Source organism: Phasianus colchicus, chromosome 1 (assembly GCF_987193195.1).
Source record: "Phasianus colchicus chromosome 1, bPhaCol1.hap1.1, whole genome shotgun sequence".
NCBI lineage: Eukaryota > Metazoa > Chordata > Aves > Galliformes > Phasianidae > Phasianus > Phasianus colchicus.
The window spans coordinates 79,149,632-79,169,112 of NC_143436.1; the positions used below are offsets into that span (position 1 = coordinate 79,149,632).

Consider the following 19,481-nt stretch of genomic DNA (forward strand, 5'->3'; position numbering starts at 1 on the left):
AAGACTGCTGGGTGATGGAATGGAAAGCAGCAGTTCTTCTTCCACCTTCCAGCTCTGGATTTTCTTGTCTGATGGGTGTGTGCAGAATGAAGTGCTGAGGAGTGATTTTGCATTTTGACTTGGCAAAATGGCACAAACCCTAGGATTTTTTTTTATTTATTTCTCCTTCCTTATTAGGGATACTACAGAGAGAACTGTTCAACTACACAGCTGAAAATAAATCATCCTGGAAGAAATGGCTGCTCAGGCCTTGTGTTCTGTGGTGGGGGGCTAGAAATAAGCACAGCCCTGACTGCAGGACTGGCAGCTGTAGTCAGGCTCCTGAACAGCAAATCTCTGCAAGTATCAGCCCTCTGCCAGCTGTGTTACCATACCCTGCAAGCACTGAATGCTGCACGGCTGGAGCCTACCTTGGCTAGTGAGTGGTAGGGTAGATAAGCAGTTCACTACCACCAAAACTCTGGGGCCCTTCCTTTTTTTTTTTTCATCACTACTGAGGCTGAAAGCTGCATCAGAGATGCTGCGTTGCTCTCTGCAGGAGGCAGGTTGCAGCTGCTTACTGGAGACGGCTGCTTTTACAGTCTGACCTGCGGCAAGGACTGAGGCTGGAGGCTGTCCCATGGCTGAGATGTGAGAAACATGGGACAGTCTCCTGGAGCTGCTTATCTCTGACAGGAGCTGTGTGAAAACCAGACGTTCACTGCGCTAGAGGGAGATGACTCAGAGTTGCTTTCCTTAGAGGAAATAGGTTGCATAACCTGTCTCTGGACTTACAGTACGAACAGCTCATTAGCTCTTGGATGGCCTCAATACCTGGCTTGCCCTCTAAATGTCCTGATAGGAGCTTTAGGTAATTCTGGAGTGCAACTGCAGCTGCTCTTCAGCTTTCAGCTGTTCTGGGGCTGGCCAGGGGCAGCCCTGCTGAGCAGGTGGGATGCTGCTGTGCAGCAGGCAGCCTACAGCCCTGCCCGGCTAACAAAGCGCCCTGTGTGGGTTCCATCCTGGCTGTAATTGCTGTGCTTGGTGCTTTGAATGGCTGTCCTGTGTGCTGCTGCCTGCATAGTTGTGTGCATGCCAGCGAGATCCTTGTGCGATGATAGGGAAGTGCTGAGAGGCTGCAGAAACACCAGATGCCTCCAAGCAGGAACATTCAAAAGAATCACCTTTTTCATCTAAGAAGACTTATGTTTCCCGAGCAGTCTACAGCTGCCTGAAAAATGCAGTGAACTCACGCTGTTCATCAGCAAAGCCCTATCAAATTGCTGTGGGAGTGGGGGGGGGGGGCAAATTTATACAAGCTGGGGGGCAGGGAGTGGAGGCAGAGTACCCGTTGTTCTGAGAAACAATTGCTGTGAACGTTCTGGCCATAACGGTTCATTCTGCTTTCATTAAAACACTGTTCCAACCCGTTCACACTCTTGCTGGATGTTCCTGTAAGAAGGATACGGGCAGCGAGGCAGAACAAGCGGGGAGGCGCAGAAATTACAGCGCGGTAGCCCAGGTATGGAAGCAGTGAGACAGTGCTCGGCCAAACAAGCTGCGCAGCCCGCTGGCGGCTCGGTGCCCTCCCTCTCTCCATCAGCCCCGAGCACCTTCCCGTGGGTCCCGACGAGTATGCAGCCAGTGGCTGCGCCTGCAGATGGCACCACAGCAAGGAGACGGGCAGGAGAGCTGTGCCACCGCTGTGCCACCGCTGTGCCACCCTGTCCAGGAGCTGCAGTCCTGTTCTAAAAATTGATCTAACAATAATAAAAATATATTCTGTCATTTTGAAAGCTTGCCACTGGGATAAAGAGGGGAGTGCTGCTGTTGCAGCTGACTCTTCTCCCTCTAGCAGTTCTCGACTCAGCAGAGAAGTTCTGTGTTTGCTCTTTGCACATTTTGAAGGAACACTTGCGGAAAAGATCACTGGAGGGGCAGACCCTCGGGCTGGCATAAGGAGGCTCTGCCCAGCAGAGGAGCTGGAAGCAATGGTGCTGTCCTGCCAGGCCAAACCAGCTGCGAGAGCAGCTGCAGTCAGCCAGATCCCATGCCACTCTATGAGCACCCAAGGCAGCACTCAGTGCTGCTTGAGGTTGTGCTGGCACAGCACAAGGGCCGTACCTCACAGTGGCAGCCAACTACGTCCAAGGGGTGCTCAGCTGCACCTTTTTGTCTTTTTGAAGGCAGAGAACATTCAGAGTGAAGCTGTGTTATGGTAATTAGCAGTGCTTTTAGAGAAAAAGCACTGCTTTGTTTTGGCAGTTTCAAATTTCAAGAGAATCTCATCGGCATTTGCACACCTTACCGTACATGCATTGCCTCCTAAGAAATGGCTGGGGTTGTTCTCAGACCTTCTCAAGATGTCAGCATGAAACTTCTTTAGCCTTAAGCAGAACATTATGTAGTGAAAACCGTCTTGAGCAGACATTCAAACTAACTAATGCTACTGGAACATCACACCAAAATGGAACAAAACAGCCACTACACAAGCACAGTAAAAAAGTGTTGGAGACCCACACATACTGTCTGCTTGTAAAGTAAACCATTTGCTGAGCACATCACTCCAAATGGTGTGTGCAAGGAAGATACAGGGCTCAGAGAGAAAAGACTGTGAGGCATGTATTGGACATTTGTACAAGACAAACACCTCCAATGACAGTGTTCCAAACTCATTGTAACAGATGCCCTTCACAAAGCACAGCTTCACAACCCAAAGTCACAGTATGCAAACAGCACTGCACACATGGCCACTCACAAAAGCAGACATTTTGGCAGAACCAACCTGCCCACATTTTGGCAGTCTTTCTGCATCTATACCACAGAAACAAATTGTTTGTTGCTTGCTCTGTGAGCTGAATATAATCTCTTACTGCAGGACAGCTAACTTACCTCCGTGTATTATCTTATTATAGCAGTGCCATCTTCTTGAGGAAATTATTTTCAATTATAAGTACATCTCCTAGAAGAAACAATAAGTAATGCGTTATACTTTACTGCATAAGACTTGAATAGACAGCCTTCAAAAAGCAATAGCTGTAGTCAAATGAAAATAGAAGAATTCATAAACAGTAGCAAATTAAAAGAGCCTAAGAAGGCAGGTTTTTAGGACAGGATATGACAACAGAAAAGTATTATTAAAATCTTTTTCAAATGCATCTCAGACGGAGTGGTATCAGATGAAGAAGGCCACAGTAGAAAAGTAAAAGCAATGCTTCTGTCAGCAGTAGGGGTGTTCCCAGATAGGAGACTTTTTCCCAGCAGAGGTGAGGCAAAGACATCATTGCAGACTGAATGTTGGGACTTGTGGACATGTCAGTGCCATGAGGAGCAGCAGTCTCTCAGTGCCATGTGTCAGTCTCAGATGGTCTTGGGCATAGAATAGATGAAGAGTTAATGATGCTAGTAATTCATCACACACGTCAGCCCCGACACCAAGGAGTAGGAATTTACAGATGTGATGTAGATTTTAGAAAGATTTCCAAGGAGTTCAGAAACCAACAATAACCATCGATTTGATCTCTGTAACAGAGAGCTGAAAGCCAGCACAAAGAGTCAGTCAGCACCTGGTTGGCGATGAGTCAGTGGGCGAGGATCTGTGCTGCTTCCATGGCAAGAAATCATGCCTCTGAGATCTGTTTGCACCCTTGGATGAATTCATCAATGTGATGCCAATAAGAATAAGCTGCGTGTTGGAGAGCAACTGGATTTGGAAAAGCCAAACCCTCCAAAGGCACTCCACAGTCTCCAGATTTTAATTACCAGGCTGAGTGCTGGTGCTGGACACTGAGCACACTCAAAAGTCTTACTGAATGCATGTGGTCTCCAGCCTCCCCATCTCCTCACAGTCCCCACATGCCTTTCTCAGCCTGCTTAAATGACCATCTGCATCATCCTTGTGAGCAATAAGTTCCCTTCACCTGCTCTGAGGAACAAAACAGACTGAACTTTTCACTCTCAAAGCATTTTTCCTCAGCCAGGAATCAGAGTTAGGACTTTTTGCTCCCCCTGCTCCAAAATCTGATGTAAACAAGAACAAAAGACACCAATGCCACACATAAACAAAGATTTGTAAAGATATCATTGGCTTCAGTGTCTGGCTGAGCACTCACCGAGACTGCTCTGACTTTCCAGACTGGGACCTGTTGTCCCAGATATGGTCACACACAATTATTTCTTGCTCGTAGACTTAATAGCGTAGCTTAAACAAAGCTGATGCTTTAACTCGATTTAAAAAAATAAATTATGAAATTATATTTCAATACATCTCAGCATTTTGATTCAGGCATTTACTCTTTATTAGACTCTTGGGCTATCATCCCTACCTATAAAAAATGCTAAAAGACTTGGCTGTCAGCTCCTCGTCCCCCCATGTCTGTGCATGAAAGAGAGACTGTTCTCCCTTTCCTGATTTTCCATCTCCTCCCCACTGATTTCTCTCTGGTTTCCATGTATGGGTTGGCAGACTCATCATTTGTGTCATTTGTTCACCTGTCCACTCTGTCTTTCTTAAAGCACCTTTCCCCAATTCACCTAACTGACATCAGCAAACTGTGGATTCAGCAGCCAGCACTTTTCCATCAGCAACAAGATCAGGGTGCTCTGTACAACGACATTTGCAAAAAAGGCAGCTAGAACGCTGTGCTTTTTCCCAGGATCATTCCTTCCATTGCCCCAAGCATCCCCTGGTGCTGTGGCCTGCTCACAGTAGCAGAGTACTCCGGGACACCCATGCCTGGAAATGGAGAGTGTTCCTCTGAGACAGTCCCATCAAGGATCCTCTGTAATTGCTAATGGCCCGGAAAGTGCTTCATCATTCCCCTGTGACTACATTCTGCTCTTTCCAAATACAGAACAGAGGCAGCTGATGAGTACTTTTTTTCTTTTTAAATCGCAGTCAAGTAAATGGCTCATATTACTGCTAGGATTGATTTTCCTTTAGATGTAGCTAGAACAACTTGTTAATCTCATTAGTGATCGACCTATGAATATTTATTATTGAGATCATCAGCCACTCACATAACTGTTTTCTATGCATCTTCATTATTTCATCATCCCTGTGTTCCTCTTCCTTCACACACAGCCACTGCAGCTGTTACAAAGCTGATTTTATTTTTTATTAAGGTCTTTTAGAAATTGCTTCTAATAGTATTTTTTTCTATGATGTACTACTATCACATGGCCAGTTACTTAGGAGAATGTCTTACTGGAAGCTATCTTCTCATGCATACTAAATCACTGCTTTTTGGATAACTGGAAAAACTCTCATCTTTCCAAGGGTCTCCTATTTAAATAACTTTCCTAATACTCCCCTTATGGGAATTCCTAAGAAAAGGCTATATAATATCATGCACTTCTGTATTACAATATGTTTGTCCTGGGCAATGGCTTGATTTGTTTGTCAATCCCTTGTCTTTAGGCAACCACCAAATCTAATTTAATCTTCATCTATCAAAAAGCCATCTAAAATCCTTGCCTTACTTGGACATGCCATTGTCTGTAACTTAATGAGAGGCTCCCATGGCGTAGCATACTCCTCAGTAATCCCAGCCAAAGTCTCCCATGACAACATAATTTTCCTTTTCACATGAAGCAGAGGTACTTAAGAAATAAATCACTGTGTCTTCTTCCATGATTCAGGATTAAATAAAAGACCCTTCGATGCCTAACGAATATGTGTGTCAGATCATACTGTTTTGCTATTAGCTCTAGAGGGAACGTGATTTTTAGCACAGCTTGCAACCCCAATTCATGTTTACACTTCCCTGTTTCTCCTTTACACTGGTGAGCTGGGATTTCTACAATGCAATGGTGAACTTCAGAAATGCCAGTTAATCACATTTCTTCCCGTCCTGAGAGCTTCCAGTTCCTTTTGCACATTGCCCAGATGTACGGTCTTTTGCATAAGCTGAAACTGCTGCCTCCTTCTCATTTGCTGTGACATTGGTTCACTTTGGTCACTGCAACTTTTAGTGGTTGCTCGGACTCCTCTCCTAGTGTTACCTTAGCATCCTCTCAGCTCTTCTGACTGCTCTCCAAGCTATGAAATCTATACCTCCTCTGCCAGAGGACATAGAGTGTTTTCTCCTTATTATCATTCTGAGACAAAATGTGTCAGTAGTTTAGAAAATTCACATCTGAAACATTTCTCATAGTCTCATACATACTTCAGGTTTTCATTGGTGACTGGACCTCCCTAAAGCTGCCTCCAGCCCATTCAGCGCTCCTTGCTGCCTTACCATTTTTGCTGACTTTGATTCCCACCAGTATAGGTTTGCCAGCTGGCTTCATGAGCCCATCCATGCATCACACAGATGCACTTTCAGCTCCCCACGGTCTTCTACATTTATTCTGACCTCTCTTCACATAGGAGTGGAGCTCCTCATGTAGAAGACCTCAGCACAAGTCTGCAGCACCTGTGCCAGCTCTTAGGGTGACTCAAACATGTAGCTGGAAATCACAAAGCTACTCACACAGCTAGTGCTCCGGTGGAGGAGTCTCAGTTTTTATTCCAGCTCTACCTGGGCTGACTCAGCAGGAATTTAAAGGTGGCCTGCCATTTACTCTCTGCTCTTCTGCAGAGCTGGCTCACAGATCTCTCCTTAGAAAATAACCTACAACCACCTAAACGCAGAGACTGGCCTTCAAGCTTTTGTAGCAGAGGCATAAAGCTTAGGAAAGACAGTCTCCTGGTTTGAATCTAGAAATAAGAGTAAGCTTCTGTACAGCTTTCATCACTCTCATCCTCCTGGCTTAGAAACAAGATAAATAGAATACTGAAGAGGTTACCAGGGAATCACACAAGCTGCTCTAGTGATGGTTGTTAGCATCTCATTCAGGTCCATCTAAGGAATTCTGAAGTAGCAAAAAGCTAACTCACACAAAGCTCGTGTGGGGCAGGAACAAAGAGCCTTCAGAGTGATGCTGGGGGGGAGGTGTGGGACTGCAGTCAAACTGACAAAATTGGATTCTTTCTGTTCTGAGATTGATCTAAAATGGATGGGACTCAGGAACAAGTAAAAGGAGGGAGAAAACTTGGGAAAAATTACCCAGGCAATGGTTGGGTTGGGTGGTTGGGTGGGTTGGGTGACTGAACCTTTTCTAGAGCCTTTAAGAATATCCTGCATTCATGCGATGAGGCACGAGGAGGGTGATGCTCCCTGACCTCTCAGTGGCCCACCTTGGCAGCCGGGATTCTTTGAGATAAGAATTCACCTTTCAGGCAAAATAGGAAAGGGGGAAGAGAGGCTGCTCTGCATGCCACAGAATCAGAAACACCTTCAGCATGGGACATCCATTTCAGCCTTACAGCAAAATGCCTGGCATTATCTGCTGAAGGCCCTTGCCAAGAGGCTGATCTCATACAGTACAACAGCCAAGGCAGAGAACTGCCTCTCACTCCAGCCCAAAGACTGGCAGTGTCCCCTGGTGCCTGATGGAGGCAGGATGCTGACAAATGAATATGTCCCAGCCCTTACATGAAGGGGGAGGACCTCAACATAAGTTCAGAGATGAGACTCCAAAAAGGATAGTCTTCAACAGGCAGTCACACAGCTGACCAGACAGTGGTCACATCTGTAGGGTCCTGAGATAGATGCTGACAGAGGGACTGACAGATACCTTGTGCCATGGGACTTCATTCATCAAGACACATCCTGCTTGGACTGCACTTGGGCAATAAACATTCACATTAATGCATGGATGCTGCAACAGGACTTTGTTCCTTGCTTTCCAAGGTCTGCTGTGGTGCAGTAGGACCAGACTAGGCTCACCAGCAACATGTTCCCAGGTCAGTTGGAAAGAGCAGCTGACCAGCTCCTCCAGTATTCATTTCATCAACTTACCTGCCAGCTCCAGGATAGGAAAAGGTCCCCTCCCCATCCACTAACAAGATGCCCCTGAAACCAAGACTTTGAGAAAGAAAGGCCGACTAAAGGTTTTGAATGAGTTGTAGTCTGAGGGTAAATAGGACATGCGGTCATCCCCTGGGAGATGACTCCAGACATTCACGAAGACCAGACAGCCAAGATCTGGGTCTCCAGACATTTTCTTCTGATACTGCTTCCTGAGCCAGTGCTGCTGCAAAGTTTCCTGGAAGAGGAATAAGGTTGGGCCATCAAGAATCAACATGGTGCTGAACAGCTCCTAGACACCATGGCTCCTAGTAGAGCTCATGCCAAAGAAAAACAGGCTAAACATTCCTCAAAGAACAGAGAAAAGCCCACAGAGTAGAGTTAATAGAATTAGAATTCTAATAAATAAATAGAGTTCTAATAAATAGGACACATCTCCTCATATCCAGTATCAAATATGTGGGGTCAGTACTGTGGGATAGGCTGATACAGGGGAGATGGTCCAGCTACCACTGGAGGCTTTGGGCTGTCATTCCCATGCTGAGAAATAGCTGAGGCAAAGAATCAGCATTGCACATGCCACCAGTAAGATCTCATGGGCTTTCATCCTGGTGAAGAACAGAGCCTATTACTACCAATACAATTCACCACCTTGCAGAAACACTTAGATGAGATCTCAGCTTCACAGCAAAAGGAATTCTGATCCACAGTGTGGGACTGGGATCCCCACGTGCCCTGGCACACAGGTGTCTGACAGCACCAGGTGATCATCTGAACAATTACTTCTAGAGATAGAGATGTTGGTCTGTCTGTATTTCATGCTTGAAATCTTTCAGCATACATACTCTACAGTCCCGTGATTTTCTTAAGCTCGGACAGAACAGAAGCCAAGATATGCATGCCATAGATTATGCCTGGGGAGAGACAGATTTCTCCAGCCAGGCAGAGATCTCCACATAAGAGAAAGGGCAGAAAATGCTGCAAGGAAACATATAGGAAAGGGGATTTGTATAAACCAAAAGAGCCTTCAGGCAAGAACGAAAGTGATCCCTGAGCTACTGTGTGTGAGGCAACATCACTCAAAATAAAAAAATATCGGACGAAAATATTTGCTCTGTTTTTTGTTCTTCTAGAAAGCAAAATTCAAAGGGAAAAGAAATAGAAAGAACCAGGAAAGGTGTATCTAACCAGTTTACCTACACTGAAACACCAACACGTGCTGCAGTGTGTCTTGCAAGCACATGCAGAGGACCTCATCCTGCTTAAATGCCGACACTGCATCACAACACACAGATGTGCAGGTGCTCTGCTTAGCATAGCAGCAGTTAATTACACAAACCAATCTAGGTAAATTGTTGCATCCCACAGCCCCCATTTTTACCTACCTTACCTAATCTTACAAGTGATCCAAAAAACTTATACTGTGATCTACTTTTACCTTCCCTCTAGGACCTTTTGCAAGAAGTGTTTTTCTCTGGAGCTCCCTTTGCTGAGCAGCCTGTGTCTGCTGGTCTGCAGACAGCCCTACAAAACAGTCTCTCTGCAGGACACCTCTCCCATCCTACTTGACCCAAAGATCCCAGTAACAACGGGGAAGGGCAAGGCCCACACAGGCTACAAGAGATGGTAGGGCAGGGATACTGTGGTGATATCTACGTTGGATACAGAACTGAGAATGAGTAAGGAGACATTCCAGACACCTTGGCAAAAAACTGACCTGGCAGAAACCAAGCTCTTAGACAGGAAGGTCTGCTAGGCACAAACCATGTTCAGTTTAGTTTCCTCTAGGAACTGAAATCGTCCCAATATCTCAGCACTGCTCAGTCATTCCCTCATCAACTAATCTCAGCCTGTTAACCTACATTTTTGAGCAGTTGGGTTTTTTTGATATTTTAAAATGCAAAGCAGGAGAAAGCTGCAGTGAGAATGCTGGCCTGCAGTGAAGGGGTGCAGACACATTGGAGGAAAGTGCCGTAGTGTCAGTGCAGATAAAACAATTGGGTTCACATTTATTTTTAGCCCAGAGCTTGGCCCACGCAGTACCAGCATTACATGCAGCCCTTTGAGGGCTTGTAGCTGCCAGAAGAGGGATCTCACCACCAGCACCTTCTGAGGGATGGAGCACCCTAGGAAGGCCACGCTGAAGCAGGCCTGGTGTGGGGATGGGCAATGGAGCCCTGCTTCCAGCAGTATAGCCCAACACCTGCTGCAGCCCAGTGAGAGCCCACACCTGTAGGAGCTGTAGAAAAGGCATCTGTCCCGTTTAATGATTCCTGGTCTCCGTAACAAATGTGCTGCTGACGCGCAGCAAAGCAAAGTGCATGGTGAGCGGGACTTGGTCCCTGCTCCAAAGGAGGGGAGAGTGGTGGGGCCTGGCGCAGCTCCAGGGCCACCCCAGTGCCTGGGGAGCAGCAAGGATGGGAAGAACCCCAGGCTCGGTCCAGTTGGCACCAGGGTCAGGTCCAGTTTGCAGGGAGGTACAGCTTGAGTTCGGCTTCTGCACGGCGCGAGGAGGGCCAGGGGCAGGTCAGATATGCCAGGACAGAGTCTGGAGGAAGTGTGTTTGAAGGACTTAGGAAGAGCCCCTGGAGAACACTGCTGTGTCAAGTTTGGGACCATCCTGCCTGAACCATGGTTAAACCAAAGCAGGGGAGAGGAACAGAGAAGGGGCCGGAGGTGAGCAGCCCAGACAGGTTTACCTAGCCATTTGCAAGACACCTGGTAGCAGGGGATCTGCCAGATGCCCCGAGGTGGGGGTGGGCCTGGGCAACAAATGTTTACCAGCGGCTCCACGTCCCTGACAGTCTCTCCCAGCCGCAGCTCAGACACCTCTCAGCCAGGAGTGGGGGGGCTGAGGGAACAGGGCCTCCCCTCATTATCTGATGGAAGCATCGCTGGGGGGGTCACGATCCGACTCCTCACTCTCCTCATTGGGGGCTGACTCGCTGGTGGAGGCTGGGGTGAAGGCAGGAGACTTCCTGTAGAAAAGAATAAAGGCAGTAGTCACGGCACTGCTGAGGGGAAGGACTGAGTACATCTGGTGGGCAGGGGGAAGGAGAAGCTAAAATACCCGCCCTGTGAGATCTGTGATCTGTCTCCTCCCCAGACCACACCAAGACAGGGAGTACTGCTTCAGCTCCCACTTACCACCACACCGGCTCCAGGCCCTGCTCAGCACACAGGAGTCCTGGTTCTCCAAGCTCACCTGTCCCCAGACTGGGTGATGAGCCGCCGGCAAGTCTCCATCTGCACATCCAGACCTCGTTTCATGCTGCACATCTCCATGTACTCATGCAGGTGCCGGTTCATATCATTCTTGGCCGTGGCCAGCTCCAGCTGCCAAAGGAAAACAACGTAGAGATGAGCCTAAAGCACACTGCAATGCGGAGCATGGGGTACAGCCAGATCTGAGGCTGCCATCCCACTGCTAACCAAACAACTACATTAACAGTCGGTTTCTCCCTCCTGCAGGAACCCACTCCCCCATTTCCCAGCCTTCCTCCTTCCTGCACCTCTATTTGGTCGATGGTTTCCTGGTACTCTTTCTCACGGCTCTTGAACAACGACTCTGTGTCTTTGATCACCTTCTCCAGGCTGTCATCCTGCTGCTGAGAACAGACAGCATGTTTAGAGCAGAGAGGTATCCGACATGTGGAGCCAGAGAAAAGAGAGACAAATCAGAGAGAGAACTGGCAGCACTGAATAAAGAGGAAAAAGCTCACAAGCAGTATGGCCAGGTGACAGACATGAGTCAGCCCTGCAAACACGAAGCAGAGAGATGTACCATACTGGACAGTAAGCACTACAGCCCCCAAAAAATCCCAGCAAAACCCAATAACTTCAGAGAGAACAACTAATATCCTGCACATAGACTGCGTTCAAGCACACATCCCCAGAGGACCAACGAGGTCCAAAGGGGAAGACAGCAGAGCCTTTGGCCAGACTCTGTGGCCTCAGTTTGGACAGAGTTGCTGCCCCAGCAGTGGGCAAGGCCATGAGAGGCCAGTGTGGCCAGAAGAGCCAGCTGGGTCTGGGGAATGCATGAGAATGGGCCCATGAGGGAGGAAAGGCCTCTGAAGATCAGCCACTAAACGAATACTTCCCAGGGCTCAAGCAGAACTGAGCACCTCAAACATCAAGCGCAAGCCCCAGGCTGAAACCAGAGAGAGCATGGCTCCACTGTTACCTCCCCCTGCACCTCTGCAGCTGCAATGGCGTATCCAGAGAAATCCTCCCAGAGGAGCAGTGTCTCTTCCGTTTCCTCCCATGTGAGGCTGTCACAGTCGTCTTCAAAATCATATTCCCTCCTAGGGGAAAGGGGACAGCATGTCAGCACAGTGCAGAAAAACTCTTGCCATGAGAACAGGCAGAGCCCAGCCAAAGACCTCGCCCTGCCTTGCAGGGCTACAGCTCTCAGATGTCTGTTCTTGGGTGAGCTCAGGCACGCCCCAAACCAACAGCTGATGGGGAAGGGGCCAGCTTTATGGTCAAAGCCCCAAATTGAGGTAGTGACTCACAAAATCCAGGAGCAGTGGTGAGAAGAGGAGCATGGCAGAGGGAAGATGGCTCACCGCTGCTCTCAGTGGCACAAGCCACCTACAAGGGCATTACCATGAAAGCGAGGGCACAGTGGAACTGAAACAAGCCCTCTGGAAAAATACATCATCCTGGCTGTCTTTCAGAGGCCATGGGGTGGGAAGCAGGTTGGGACAAGAGGGCAGGGCTACAGACAGCACTTAAGCACCATCCTCCCATGGCCATGGAAGGCTCAGGTCCTGGTCAGTCCCTCCTCATTGTAGCCACAGAGCACAGGGCATAAAGAGCAGCCCTGAAGGAGCTGCCACCTCAGCACTGCCCAGAAAGGAAAAGCAGCAGACTGCTCCCATCCCCTACTCCTCATCCACCAGGCTGCACATCCAGGGCAACCAAGAGAAGGCCGGTGCCTGGCAGTGTGGAGAAAGCCAGAATGACCCACACCATCAGAAGGCCTGCTCAGGAGCACAGCCCACAGATATGGCATTGTTTTATAGCTATTAGCACAAAGCCACAGCCTGCAGCCAGCCTGGCCACGCATTCCCTTGTGTGGCAGAACTGGAGGCTCAGCGTTGTGCTGCTTGAGGTGGTGTGGGGCTGCAAGGGGTCAGCTGGAGTGAGGCTAGGCCACACTCACAGCTGGTTCAGCATCCTCTGCATTTCCTCATTGATACTCATGGCTGTGGTCTCGTCCTCTTCTTCCTCATCAGGCTTTCTGGAGGCATCGCTCTCTGACAGTGAAGTATCTTCATCGCTGACCTGCTTCCGCTCCCGCTTCCGCCCCATCGAGGCTGGGACCTTAACGGGAGACAAGTGCAGAGACTACAGAAACGAGGCCGGGTCCGAGGTCAGGAGTAGGCAGTTGAGAGGAGATGGAGGGAGAAGGAATGGCGGGGGACAGACGGACGGGGAATGAGAGAAAGAAAGAAAGGAAGAAAGAAAGAAAGAAAAGCAAGAGAGAGAGAGACGGGCTTATTATGATCAGGTTAAAGATGGTGCAATGGATAAAATATGGTTTTAGTGTTTTCTAAAATTAAAAACTAAGCAACTAAAGATGGACTCTATGAATCTGATGAAAAAAACAATGTGATTTTATTGCAGAAGAACTCAAATCACCCACCACCCCAGACCAGAGACAGAGGGAAACACAGAGACAGGAAAAAAGAGACAGTCTAAAAAAAGTGAAGTATGTCAATATTTACAGTCCAACCTCATAGAAAGTTTATAATTTGTACAGTTTCTCAACTGAATGAAACTAACCAGTTGCTTCTGTAGGAAACAAAGAAAGACAGAAATGCAGCAACATTCAGAAAGAGGAAAGAGACAGAGACAGAGAAAAGTGACAGAGAAGATGATGGAGAGGGGAAGGGGAAGGAGAGAGATGGAGTTAGAGACAGACACTGGAGCCACCTGTCTCCCTCCTGCAGCTGCTGCCCTACCACTGTGGCATCCCAGGGCCCAATACTACACATCAGCAAGAGGTTGAGGGGATGTGATGCCCAAAGCAACACTTGGAGCTTTCCACTCTGCCTTTTCACCTGATGCTTCCAAAGCGCATCATTCAAGAGGAGACAGAGAGCAAGGGACCACAAGGAGTGCAGGGCAGGTGATAAACTGCCTCTCCTAGCGGGGTTATGTTGCTGCCTCTTCTACCTCCTTTGGGAACTCTCCTCCCCAGAGCTAGCTGCTGAGCCTGGGATGGGTGCATCTCACCTGAAACATCTTGATCATGTCCTCGCAGTTCCGCTGCTGTGCCACGTCACATAGCTTGGCAGTGATATCAATGCGCCGGCAGATGTCCATGTCCACCTTCATGGCCTTCTCCTGGATTTTGGTGTCCAGCTCTGTGATGTTCTGAACCCACAGTGACAAGCATGGAACCACAGAAAGGGGATAAATGAGGAGGATTAGGCAAGGTACATGGCATCAAAGCCCCCATGTTCCCTTGGTAAAATAACTGCCTCCCAGGTCTGTGGACTCACATTGCTCATCAGTCCCTTGAAGACAACAAGCTCTGCCTTGAGTTGTTCCACCTTCATGGCCAGTTCCTCCTGGCACGCTTCAGCCTCCTGGGCTTCCTGCTCCCGAGCAGAGGAAGCGGCACACATTAGCCCCAGCAAGGGGCAGCAGAGAGCAGGGCAAGGGGGCAGGAGTGCTCACCTCCTGCAGCTCAGTGACTCGGTCCTGAAGCTGGACACGAACTGTGTACTCCTCTTCCCACCTAGGGAGAGAAATGCACTGCTCAGATCTTGTGCCACAGGCTGCTAGAGAACAGACCTGCAGCTGCTCACCCCACAGCGACCCCAGAGGGAGCAAGGATGGCAGCAGTGCGGAAGGCAGAACATGCCTGGGAATATATTGCCATTTGTTTCCAGTTGGCCACAACTGCTAAACACCCATCAGCCCTCCAGGTCACAAACGCAGTCCCACCAACCTCGCTTGGGGCCAGCCATGGCTCCCTGCTTTGTGGAAGGGGGAGCTGGGGACACCTACACAGGCCCTGCACAGCAGCTGCTCTGCATGCCCTGCAGCCCACCAGCTGCTTCGGCCACCCACAGCCCCTCGGTCTTGGGTTATGTTCAGCCACAACACGTAGGAATGGGCTTTGGGTTTCTCTGCATAGAGCGGAGCTGCACCCATCTACATTGTATTTGTGCAGTTCAGGTTGCCCAGAAGCACGGAACTCTATCTAGTATCATGTTACATGGCCATGCTGTACACTTCAATGTGAAGGTCAGAATGAAAAATATTGTTTTGTCCTCCAAGGAAGAATGACAGATCATGCCTTTGTATACCAGCTTGCAGTACATTAGCCCACAGATGGAATGGGCTGGATGGTGGGTGCTGCATTAGGCTATGCAGCTCTGCACCAAGCCCATGCCAGTCTGCTTGTGTATCTGCTGTCCAAATACGTCACCCCGCAGTGGGCCACACCATATTTCTCAGCCATGAGCTCATCACCTCTGGTTATGCTGTGGTGTTGGCCCAGCCCCTGTTTGGCTGGGAGGCCACCAGCTGCACAGCCATTTGCTAAATGATGATCACAGACAGCAAATGGGCTGGTACGTGCCCTGCAACCATGACTGTCCCACACAGTGCAGGACACTGCAGGACCACGTGCCGTGCCGTGGAAAAGCAGAATTTCTCTGATAGAATAAAATTTATCTGGAAAAGCAACAAGAGCCCTGCTTGTGCTGGGATTCCTGGTTTCTGCTTAACACTTGCAAGCACCACTGACTCCAGCTTTTAAGGTTGTATAAGGACATGCAAAACTTCTCTTGCTTACAAGCGTGAAAAATAAATCCCAGTGACTAGGAAACCAGAGAGCTCCTGAAAAGCCCTCACTCTCGTCATCTTAGGGTATGAAGATGATGCCACAATTTGGAGAGTCCTGAACTAGGCATTTTTAAGCTCTTATAGCTGGCAATGCTTCTCCTTATTCAGACAAGGAGAAAGCATGCAGTCTTATCGTTCTGGGTTTCATCCCACAGCTTCAGAGGGGGAAGCAAAAGGGTTCTGCATCCCTTTGTGGGAAGAAAAAGACAAAGAGAGGGAAGGAGAAAGTTAAAAGGTGGGATTTTCCTTATATGGGAACCTCTCAAAAAAGGCCTCTGTCCCTTGGGAGAAGATTCCACCAATGGAAAAAATTGTCAGCGTTTTTCAGCATGGAGCTTACTAGCTCTATTGGTCGCCACCTTCCTCTGGGCTCTGTACTGCCCAATCTGCCAAAGCTTTGGGAGAATTCATGCTATAAAAGACCAGTAGAGATCATATACATGCTGACTTAATGGCAAAAAGTAAGAAGGATTCACAAGAGACAAATATGCACACCCATCCCTTACAAATCTCACTCTCTCAGGCTCATCTCCTGCCTGGCTCCGTTTCCCTGCTCCATCCTGCAATGCACCACTCCTAATTATAACCCGGCTGCATCACTGCACCCAGCCTGGAGAAGCCAGCAGTCTGTCAGGCTGCTGCCACCTGGACCAAAGCTTTGCCGTTTGGCCCCCTCTTGCAGCCACCCCACCCCATCACCACAGGAATGCCTGTTCCTCCCATGCCACCAGTCTGCCCAGAGGGAGAGGGCAGAGAGGATTCCAGCAGCAGGCAGAGCCAGCCACCCCCCACTAACCTCAGGTCACCAAAGCTGGGGACGTGACAAGTTCCTTTGCAAGAGCCACCTCTGCTCTCACACAGCAAGGGGGACGTCAGTGCTGGCCCATGGTGCGGGTACAGCACGGAAATGGGATCCTGCTCCGCCATCCCCCATTTGGGACCTGGTGTAGGAGGGGGTCTGGGGGTGGGGTCTGCTTTCTCCTGCCCCTAGTAACACTGTCCAAAAATAGATCCCCTCCAGTAACATTGGCCCGTGGCCTTCCTCACCGCCTGTCCCTAGCCAGCAGGATGCACCACAATCCACTCTCTTCTGCCCAGGCTTCAGCAGCACCAGCAGACTGAAGTCAGGGACGCCAGTTCACATGCTCATAAACCCAAGAGGTGCTGGCATCCCAGCTGGCTATCTGACTACTGTCTCCCATCCTTCTTCAGAGCTCTCTGCTCTTCCCCTCCCAAAAGGTGGCCCCACTCTCTGTTCAGGTTGCCCTGACGTGGCACTAGCTCCCTGCTATCTGACCTAAAAACACTGAGAAAGGAGAGCTGCCTGCTCTGCGGAAGGAACCCAACCCGTGCTCAGTGAAAAGCCCTTAGGTGCACAGAAAAGCAGCGGCAATTAGGAAAAAAATGAGATGTCAACTCCCTTCTCATATGCCTCACTTGGTGCTTCAGAGCACCAGCTGTGCAGCAGGAGCCAGACAAAGCCTTACCAAGCCAGAAATGCAAGGTGTCATATTGGGTCCCAAGCCCTGACTTTGGCACCAGATCTCACAGCTCTAAGGCACAGGGCACTAGTATGCTTCAAGTGCAACATTTTGCTCCTTCGGCTATTTAACAGTGTACTTTACAAGTGTCCTACAACATCACAGAGTGATCTCTCTCATCCCAAGCTGGTGAGCAGCCAGCAACCCACCCACACTGCCCCAGGCCTTGCTCCAGCTGCTGACTGGTCCTATCCTGTGTGCTGCTCTTCAGACAGCCTCACCAGCCAGCCTGGAGCAGAGCACTCCAGACATGGCACGGAGGATGCTCAGCCACAAGATCAGCGTGCCTGCACTGTGCCCTGCTCCAGGAGCGTGCCGTGCTGCAGCTATGGTGGTGCAGAACCCTGAAGAACAGGGTGCTCCTGTACCCATTGCCACCTGTGGCAGAGCCCTGGCAGCGATTTCTGGGTTGCGAAAGTGAGGGAAGAAGGAGAGGGCCTGGGGAGCCAGACCCCCGCATGTCCCCAGCTCCTCAGCACATCTGCACGCACCCAGAGACCTCCTGGCGCCCAGACCCATTCCACTTTCTCACCGCTGCACCCTCACCTTCCTCACCCACTTGCCAGCTGCTCCTCCTTCCCCAACACTTCCAGATTCCCTCTCTTTCAAAACCCTGGCTCCCGGCATCCTGCTATTTCTTCACACTCTGAGCCCCAGCCTGGAAAAGCACTCCTGGTCCTCATGCCGGGCTGGGAAGCCAGAAAGCACAAGGTCAGCATCCCATGAGGTCTCAAGAGGCAGAAGGCGAGCAATGGCCCGACTAGCACAGGACTGGACCAGACGCTCGCCAGAAGTCCCTCCCGACCCCAACCACTGACTGTGCGAACCTGAGACCCAAACGCAGAGGGCTGCTCTCTGGGGAGCACGCTGCCTCTCCACGCTCACGCTTTTCGGGGTCCGCGCTGCGAGACGAGGCCCGAGGTCCCGCTGCCAGCGCTTCCCATCCAGAGCCCGCGGCCCGTCCCCCGCTCACCTGCGCTTGTACTCGTCGCGCTCCCGCTTCACCTTGGCCAGCACGTTGTAGAGGGCGCGGATCTCGGGGGTGATGGTGTCGATCTGCACGCCCACCCCGTCCGGGTGGATCCACGAGACCCCCGGCCCCTGCACCAGCGTGGTCTCCGGCCCCGGGCCCAGCCGGCGGGCCTGCGAGAAGGACCAGATGGTGCCGGGCATGAAGCGGGAGTTGGCCGCGAAGGGCGGCGGCTGGGCGGGGGCGCCGGGGTGGCAGCCCGGGGAGCCCAGCGGGCGGGCGGGCCCGCAGAGCGCGGCGGGGCGGCCGGCGGCCAGCGCCAGCCCCAGCGGGCGGATGGGCCCCACCAGGCCGGTCTGCACCGCCTGGTCGCGGCGCGGGGGGCCGCGGGCCCGGCCGCCCTCCTCCAGCGCCTGCTGCAGCTGCTTCTCCAGCTGCCGGTTGCGCCGCTCCAGCTCGTGGACCTTCGCCAGGAAGCAGCGGAACCGCAGGTTCAGCGTCTTCAGCACGCTGATGTTGGAACCCAGGTCGTTGCGGAGGGCCATGGCGGCAGGCGGCGCGGGGAAGGGGCCGGCGGCGGCCGGCGGCGGCGGCGGCGGCGGGGGGCCGCGCTCCGCCGCGAAGGGCTCTGCGGGCCGCGGGGCGGGAGGCTCGGCGCCGGGCAGCCCCTGCTGCTCCTGCGGCAGTAAGAAGAGGTTGGGGCCGAAGAGCGGGTTCATGGCTGCGGCGGGCCGGGCGCGGGGCGCGGGGGGAGCCGGGGCCGCCGGCGCCAATCGGGGCTCGGCGGCGGCGGGGGCCGGGCGCGGCGGCGGGGGCGCGGCTTCCGCTGCGGATGGGATGCGGCGGGAGCGGGGCGGCCCCGGGCCGGGCGGATGCTGCCGCGTGCCCTCCTCCGAGCCGGCCCGGGGAAGGCGGCTCCCCGCCCGGCAGCGGCGCCCGGGGCTGCCCCTAAAGCGGCGTGCTGGAGCCTCCCGCTGCCCCGGCAGCAGCTCGCCCGCGGGAAGTTGCCGCCCCGCGAGGGTACGGGAAGTCGTGCGGAGGCGTCCCGGCTCTGAAACGCGCTGTCTTGTGACCTCCTTGTTCCTTACCGAGCGGAATTAGTTCTGCCCGCAGTCTGAGCACTCCTCAGGTTTTCCGCAGTCTTCCCCCAGCGCCAGGTCAGGGCTTGGATGATGGTCCCTTACCCCAGTAGCAGCGGGAGGAACGCACACTGCTCAGTGCCTCGACGCTCTGTGATTTGGGGTCCTCGCACCCCCGAGGATGGCCGGT

General features: G+C 51.4%; 1 protein-coding gene across 6 annotated transcripts; it reads right to left on the minus strand.

Moving 5' to 3' along the window:
* Positions 1–61: 61 nt before the first annotated feature.
* Positions 62–19,000, minus strand: IFFO1 (intermediate filament family orphan 1). Of its 6 annotated transcripts, XR_016470343.1 has the most exons (10): positions 18,216–19,000; positions 14,526–14,586; positions 14,348–14,443; positions 14,079–14,219; positions 13,003–13,187; positions 12,019–12,139; positions 11,345–11,440; positions 11,038–11,168; positions 10,614–10,810; positions 62–2,941 (listed from the first exon to the last, which is right to left on the minus strand). XR_016470343.1 is itself a non-coding variant. In XM_031610234.2 (9 exons), exons 1-9 carry the CDS (start codon positions 18,929–18,931, stop codon positions 10,708–10,710), a joined length of 1,623 nt encoding a protein of 540 aa, XP_031466094.1. In that variant the 5' UTR covers positions 18,932–19,000; the 3' UTR covers positions 10,073–10,707. The 6 variants fall into 6 exon arrangements, 5 of the variants coding, with proteins under 5 accessions (XP_031466094.1, XP_031466093.1, XP_031466092.1 ...); XM_031610234.2 differs by lacking the exon at positions 62–2,941 and having other exon boundaries at positions 10,073–10,810; positions 11,345–11,437; positions 13,003–13,163; XM_031610233.2 differs by lacking the exon at positions 62–2,941 and having other exon boundaries at positions 10,073–10,810; positions 13,003–13,163.
* Positions 19,001–19,481: the final 481 nt, after the last annotated feature.

Coding starts and splice junctions, on each gene's coding strand:
- IFFO1 (XM_031610229.2), bottom strand. CDS start 18,931: ATGAACCCGCTCTTCGGCCCCAACCTCTTCTTACTGCCGCAGGAGCAG. Junction 14,220..14,347: donor TCAAGGGACTGATGAGCAAT/GTGAGTCCACAG, acceptor CTGTGGGTTCAG/AACATCACAGAGCTGGACAC. Junction 10,811..11,037: donor ATCACCCAGTCTGGGGACAG/GTGAGCTTGGAG, acceptor TCTTTTCTACAG/GAAGTCTCCTGCCTTCACCC.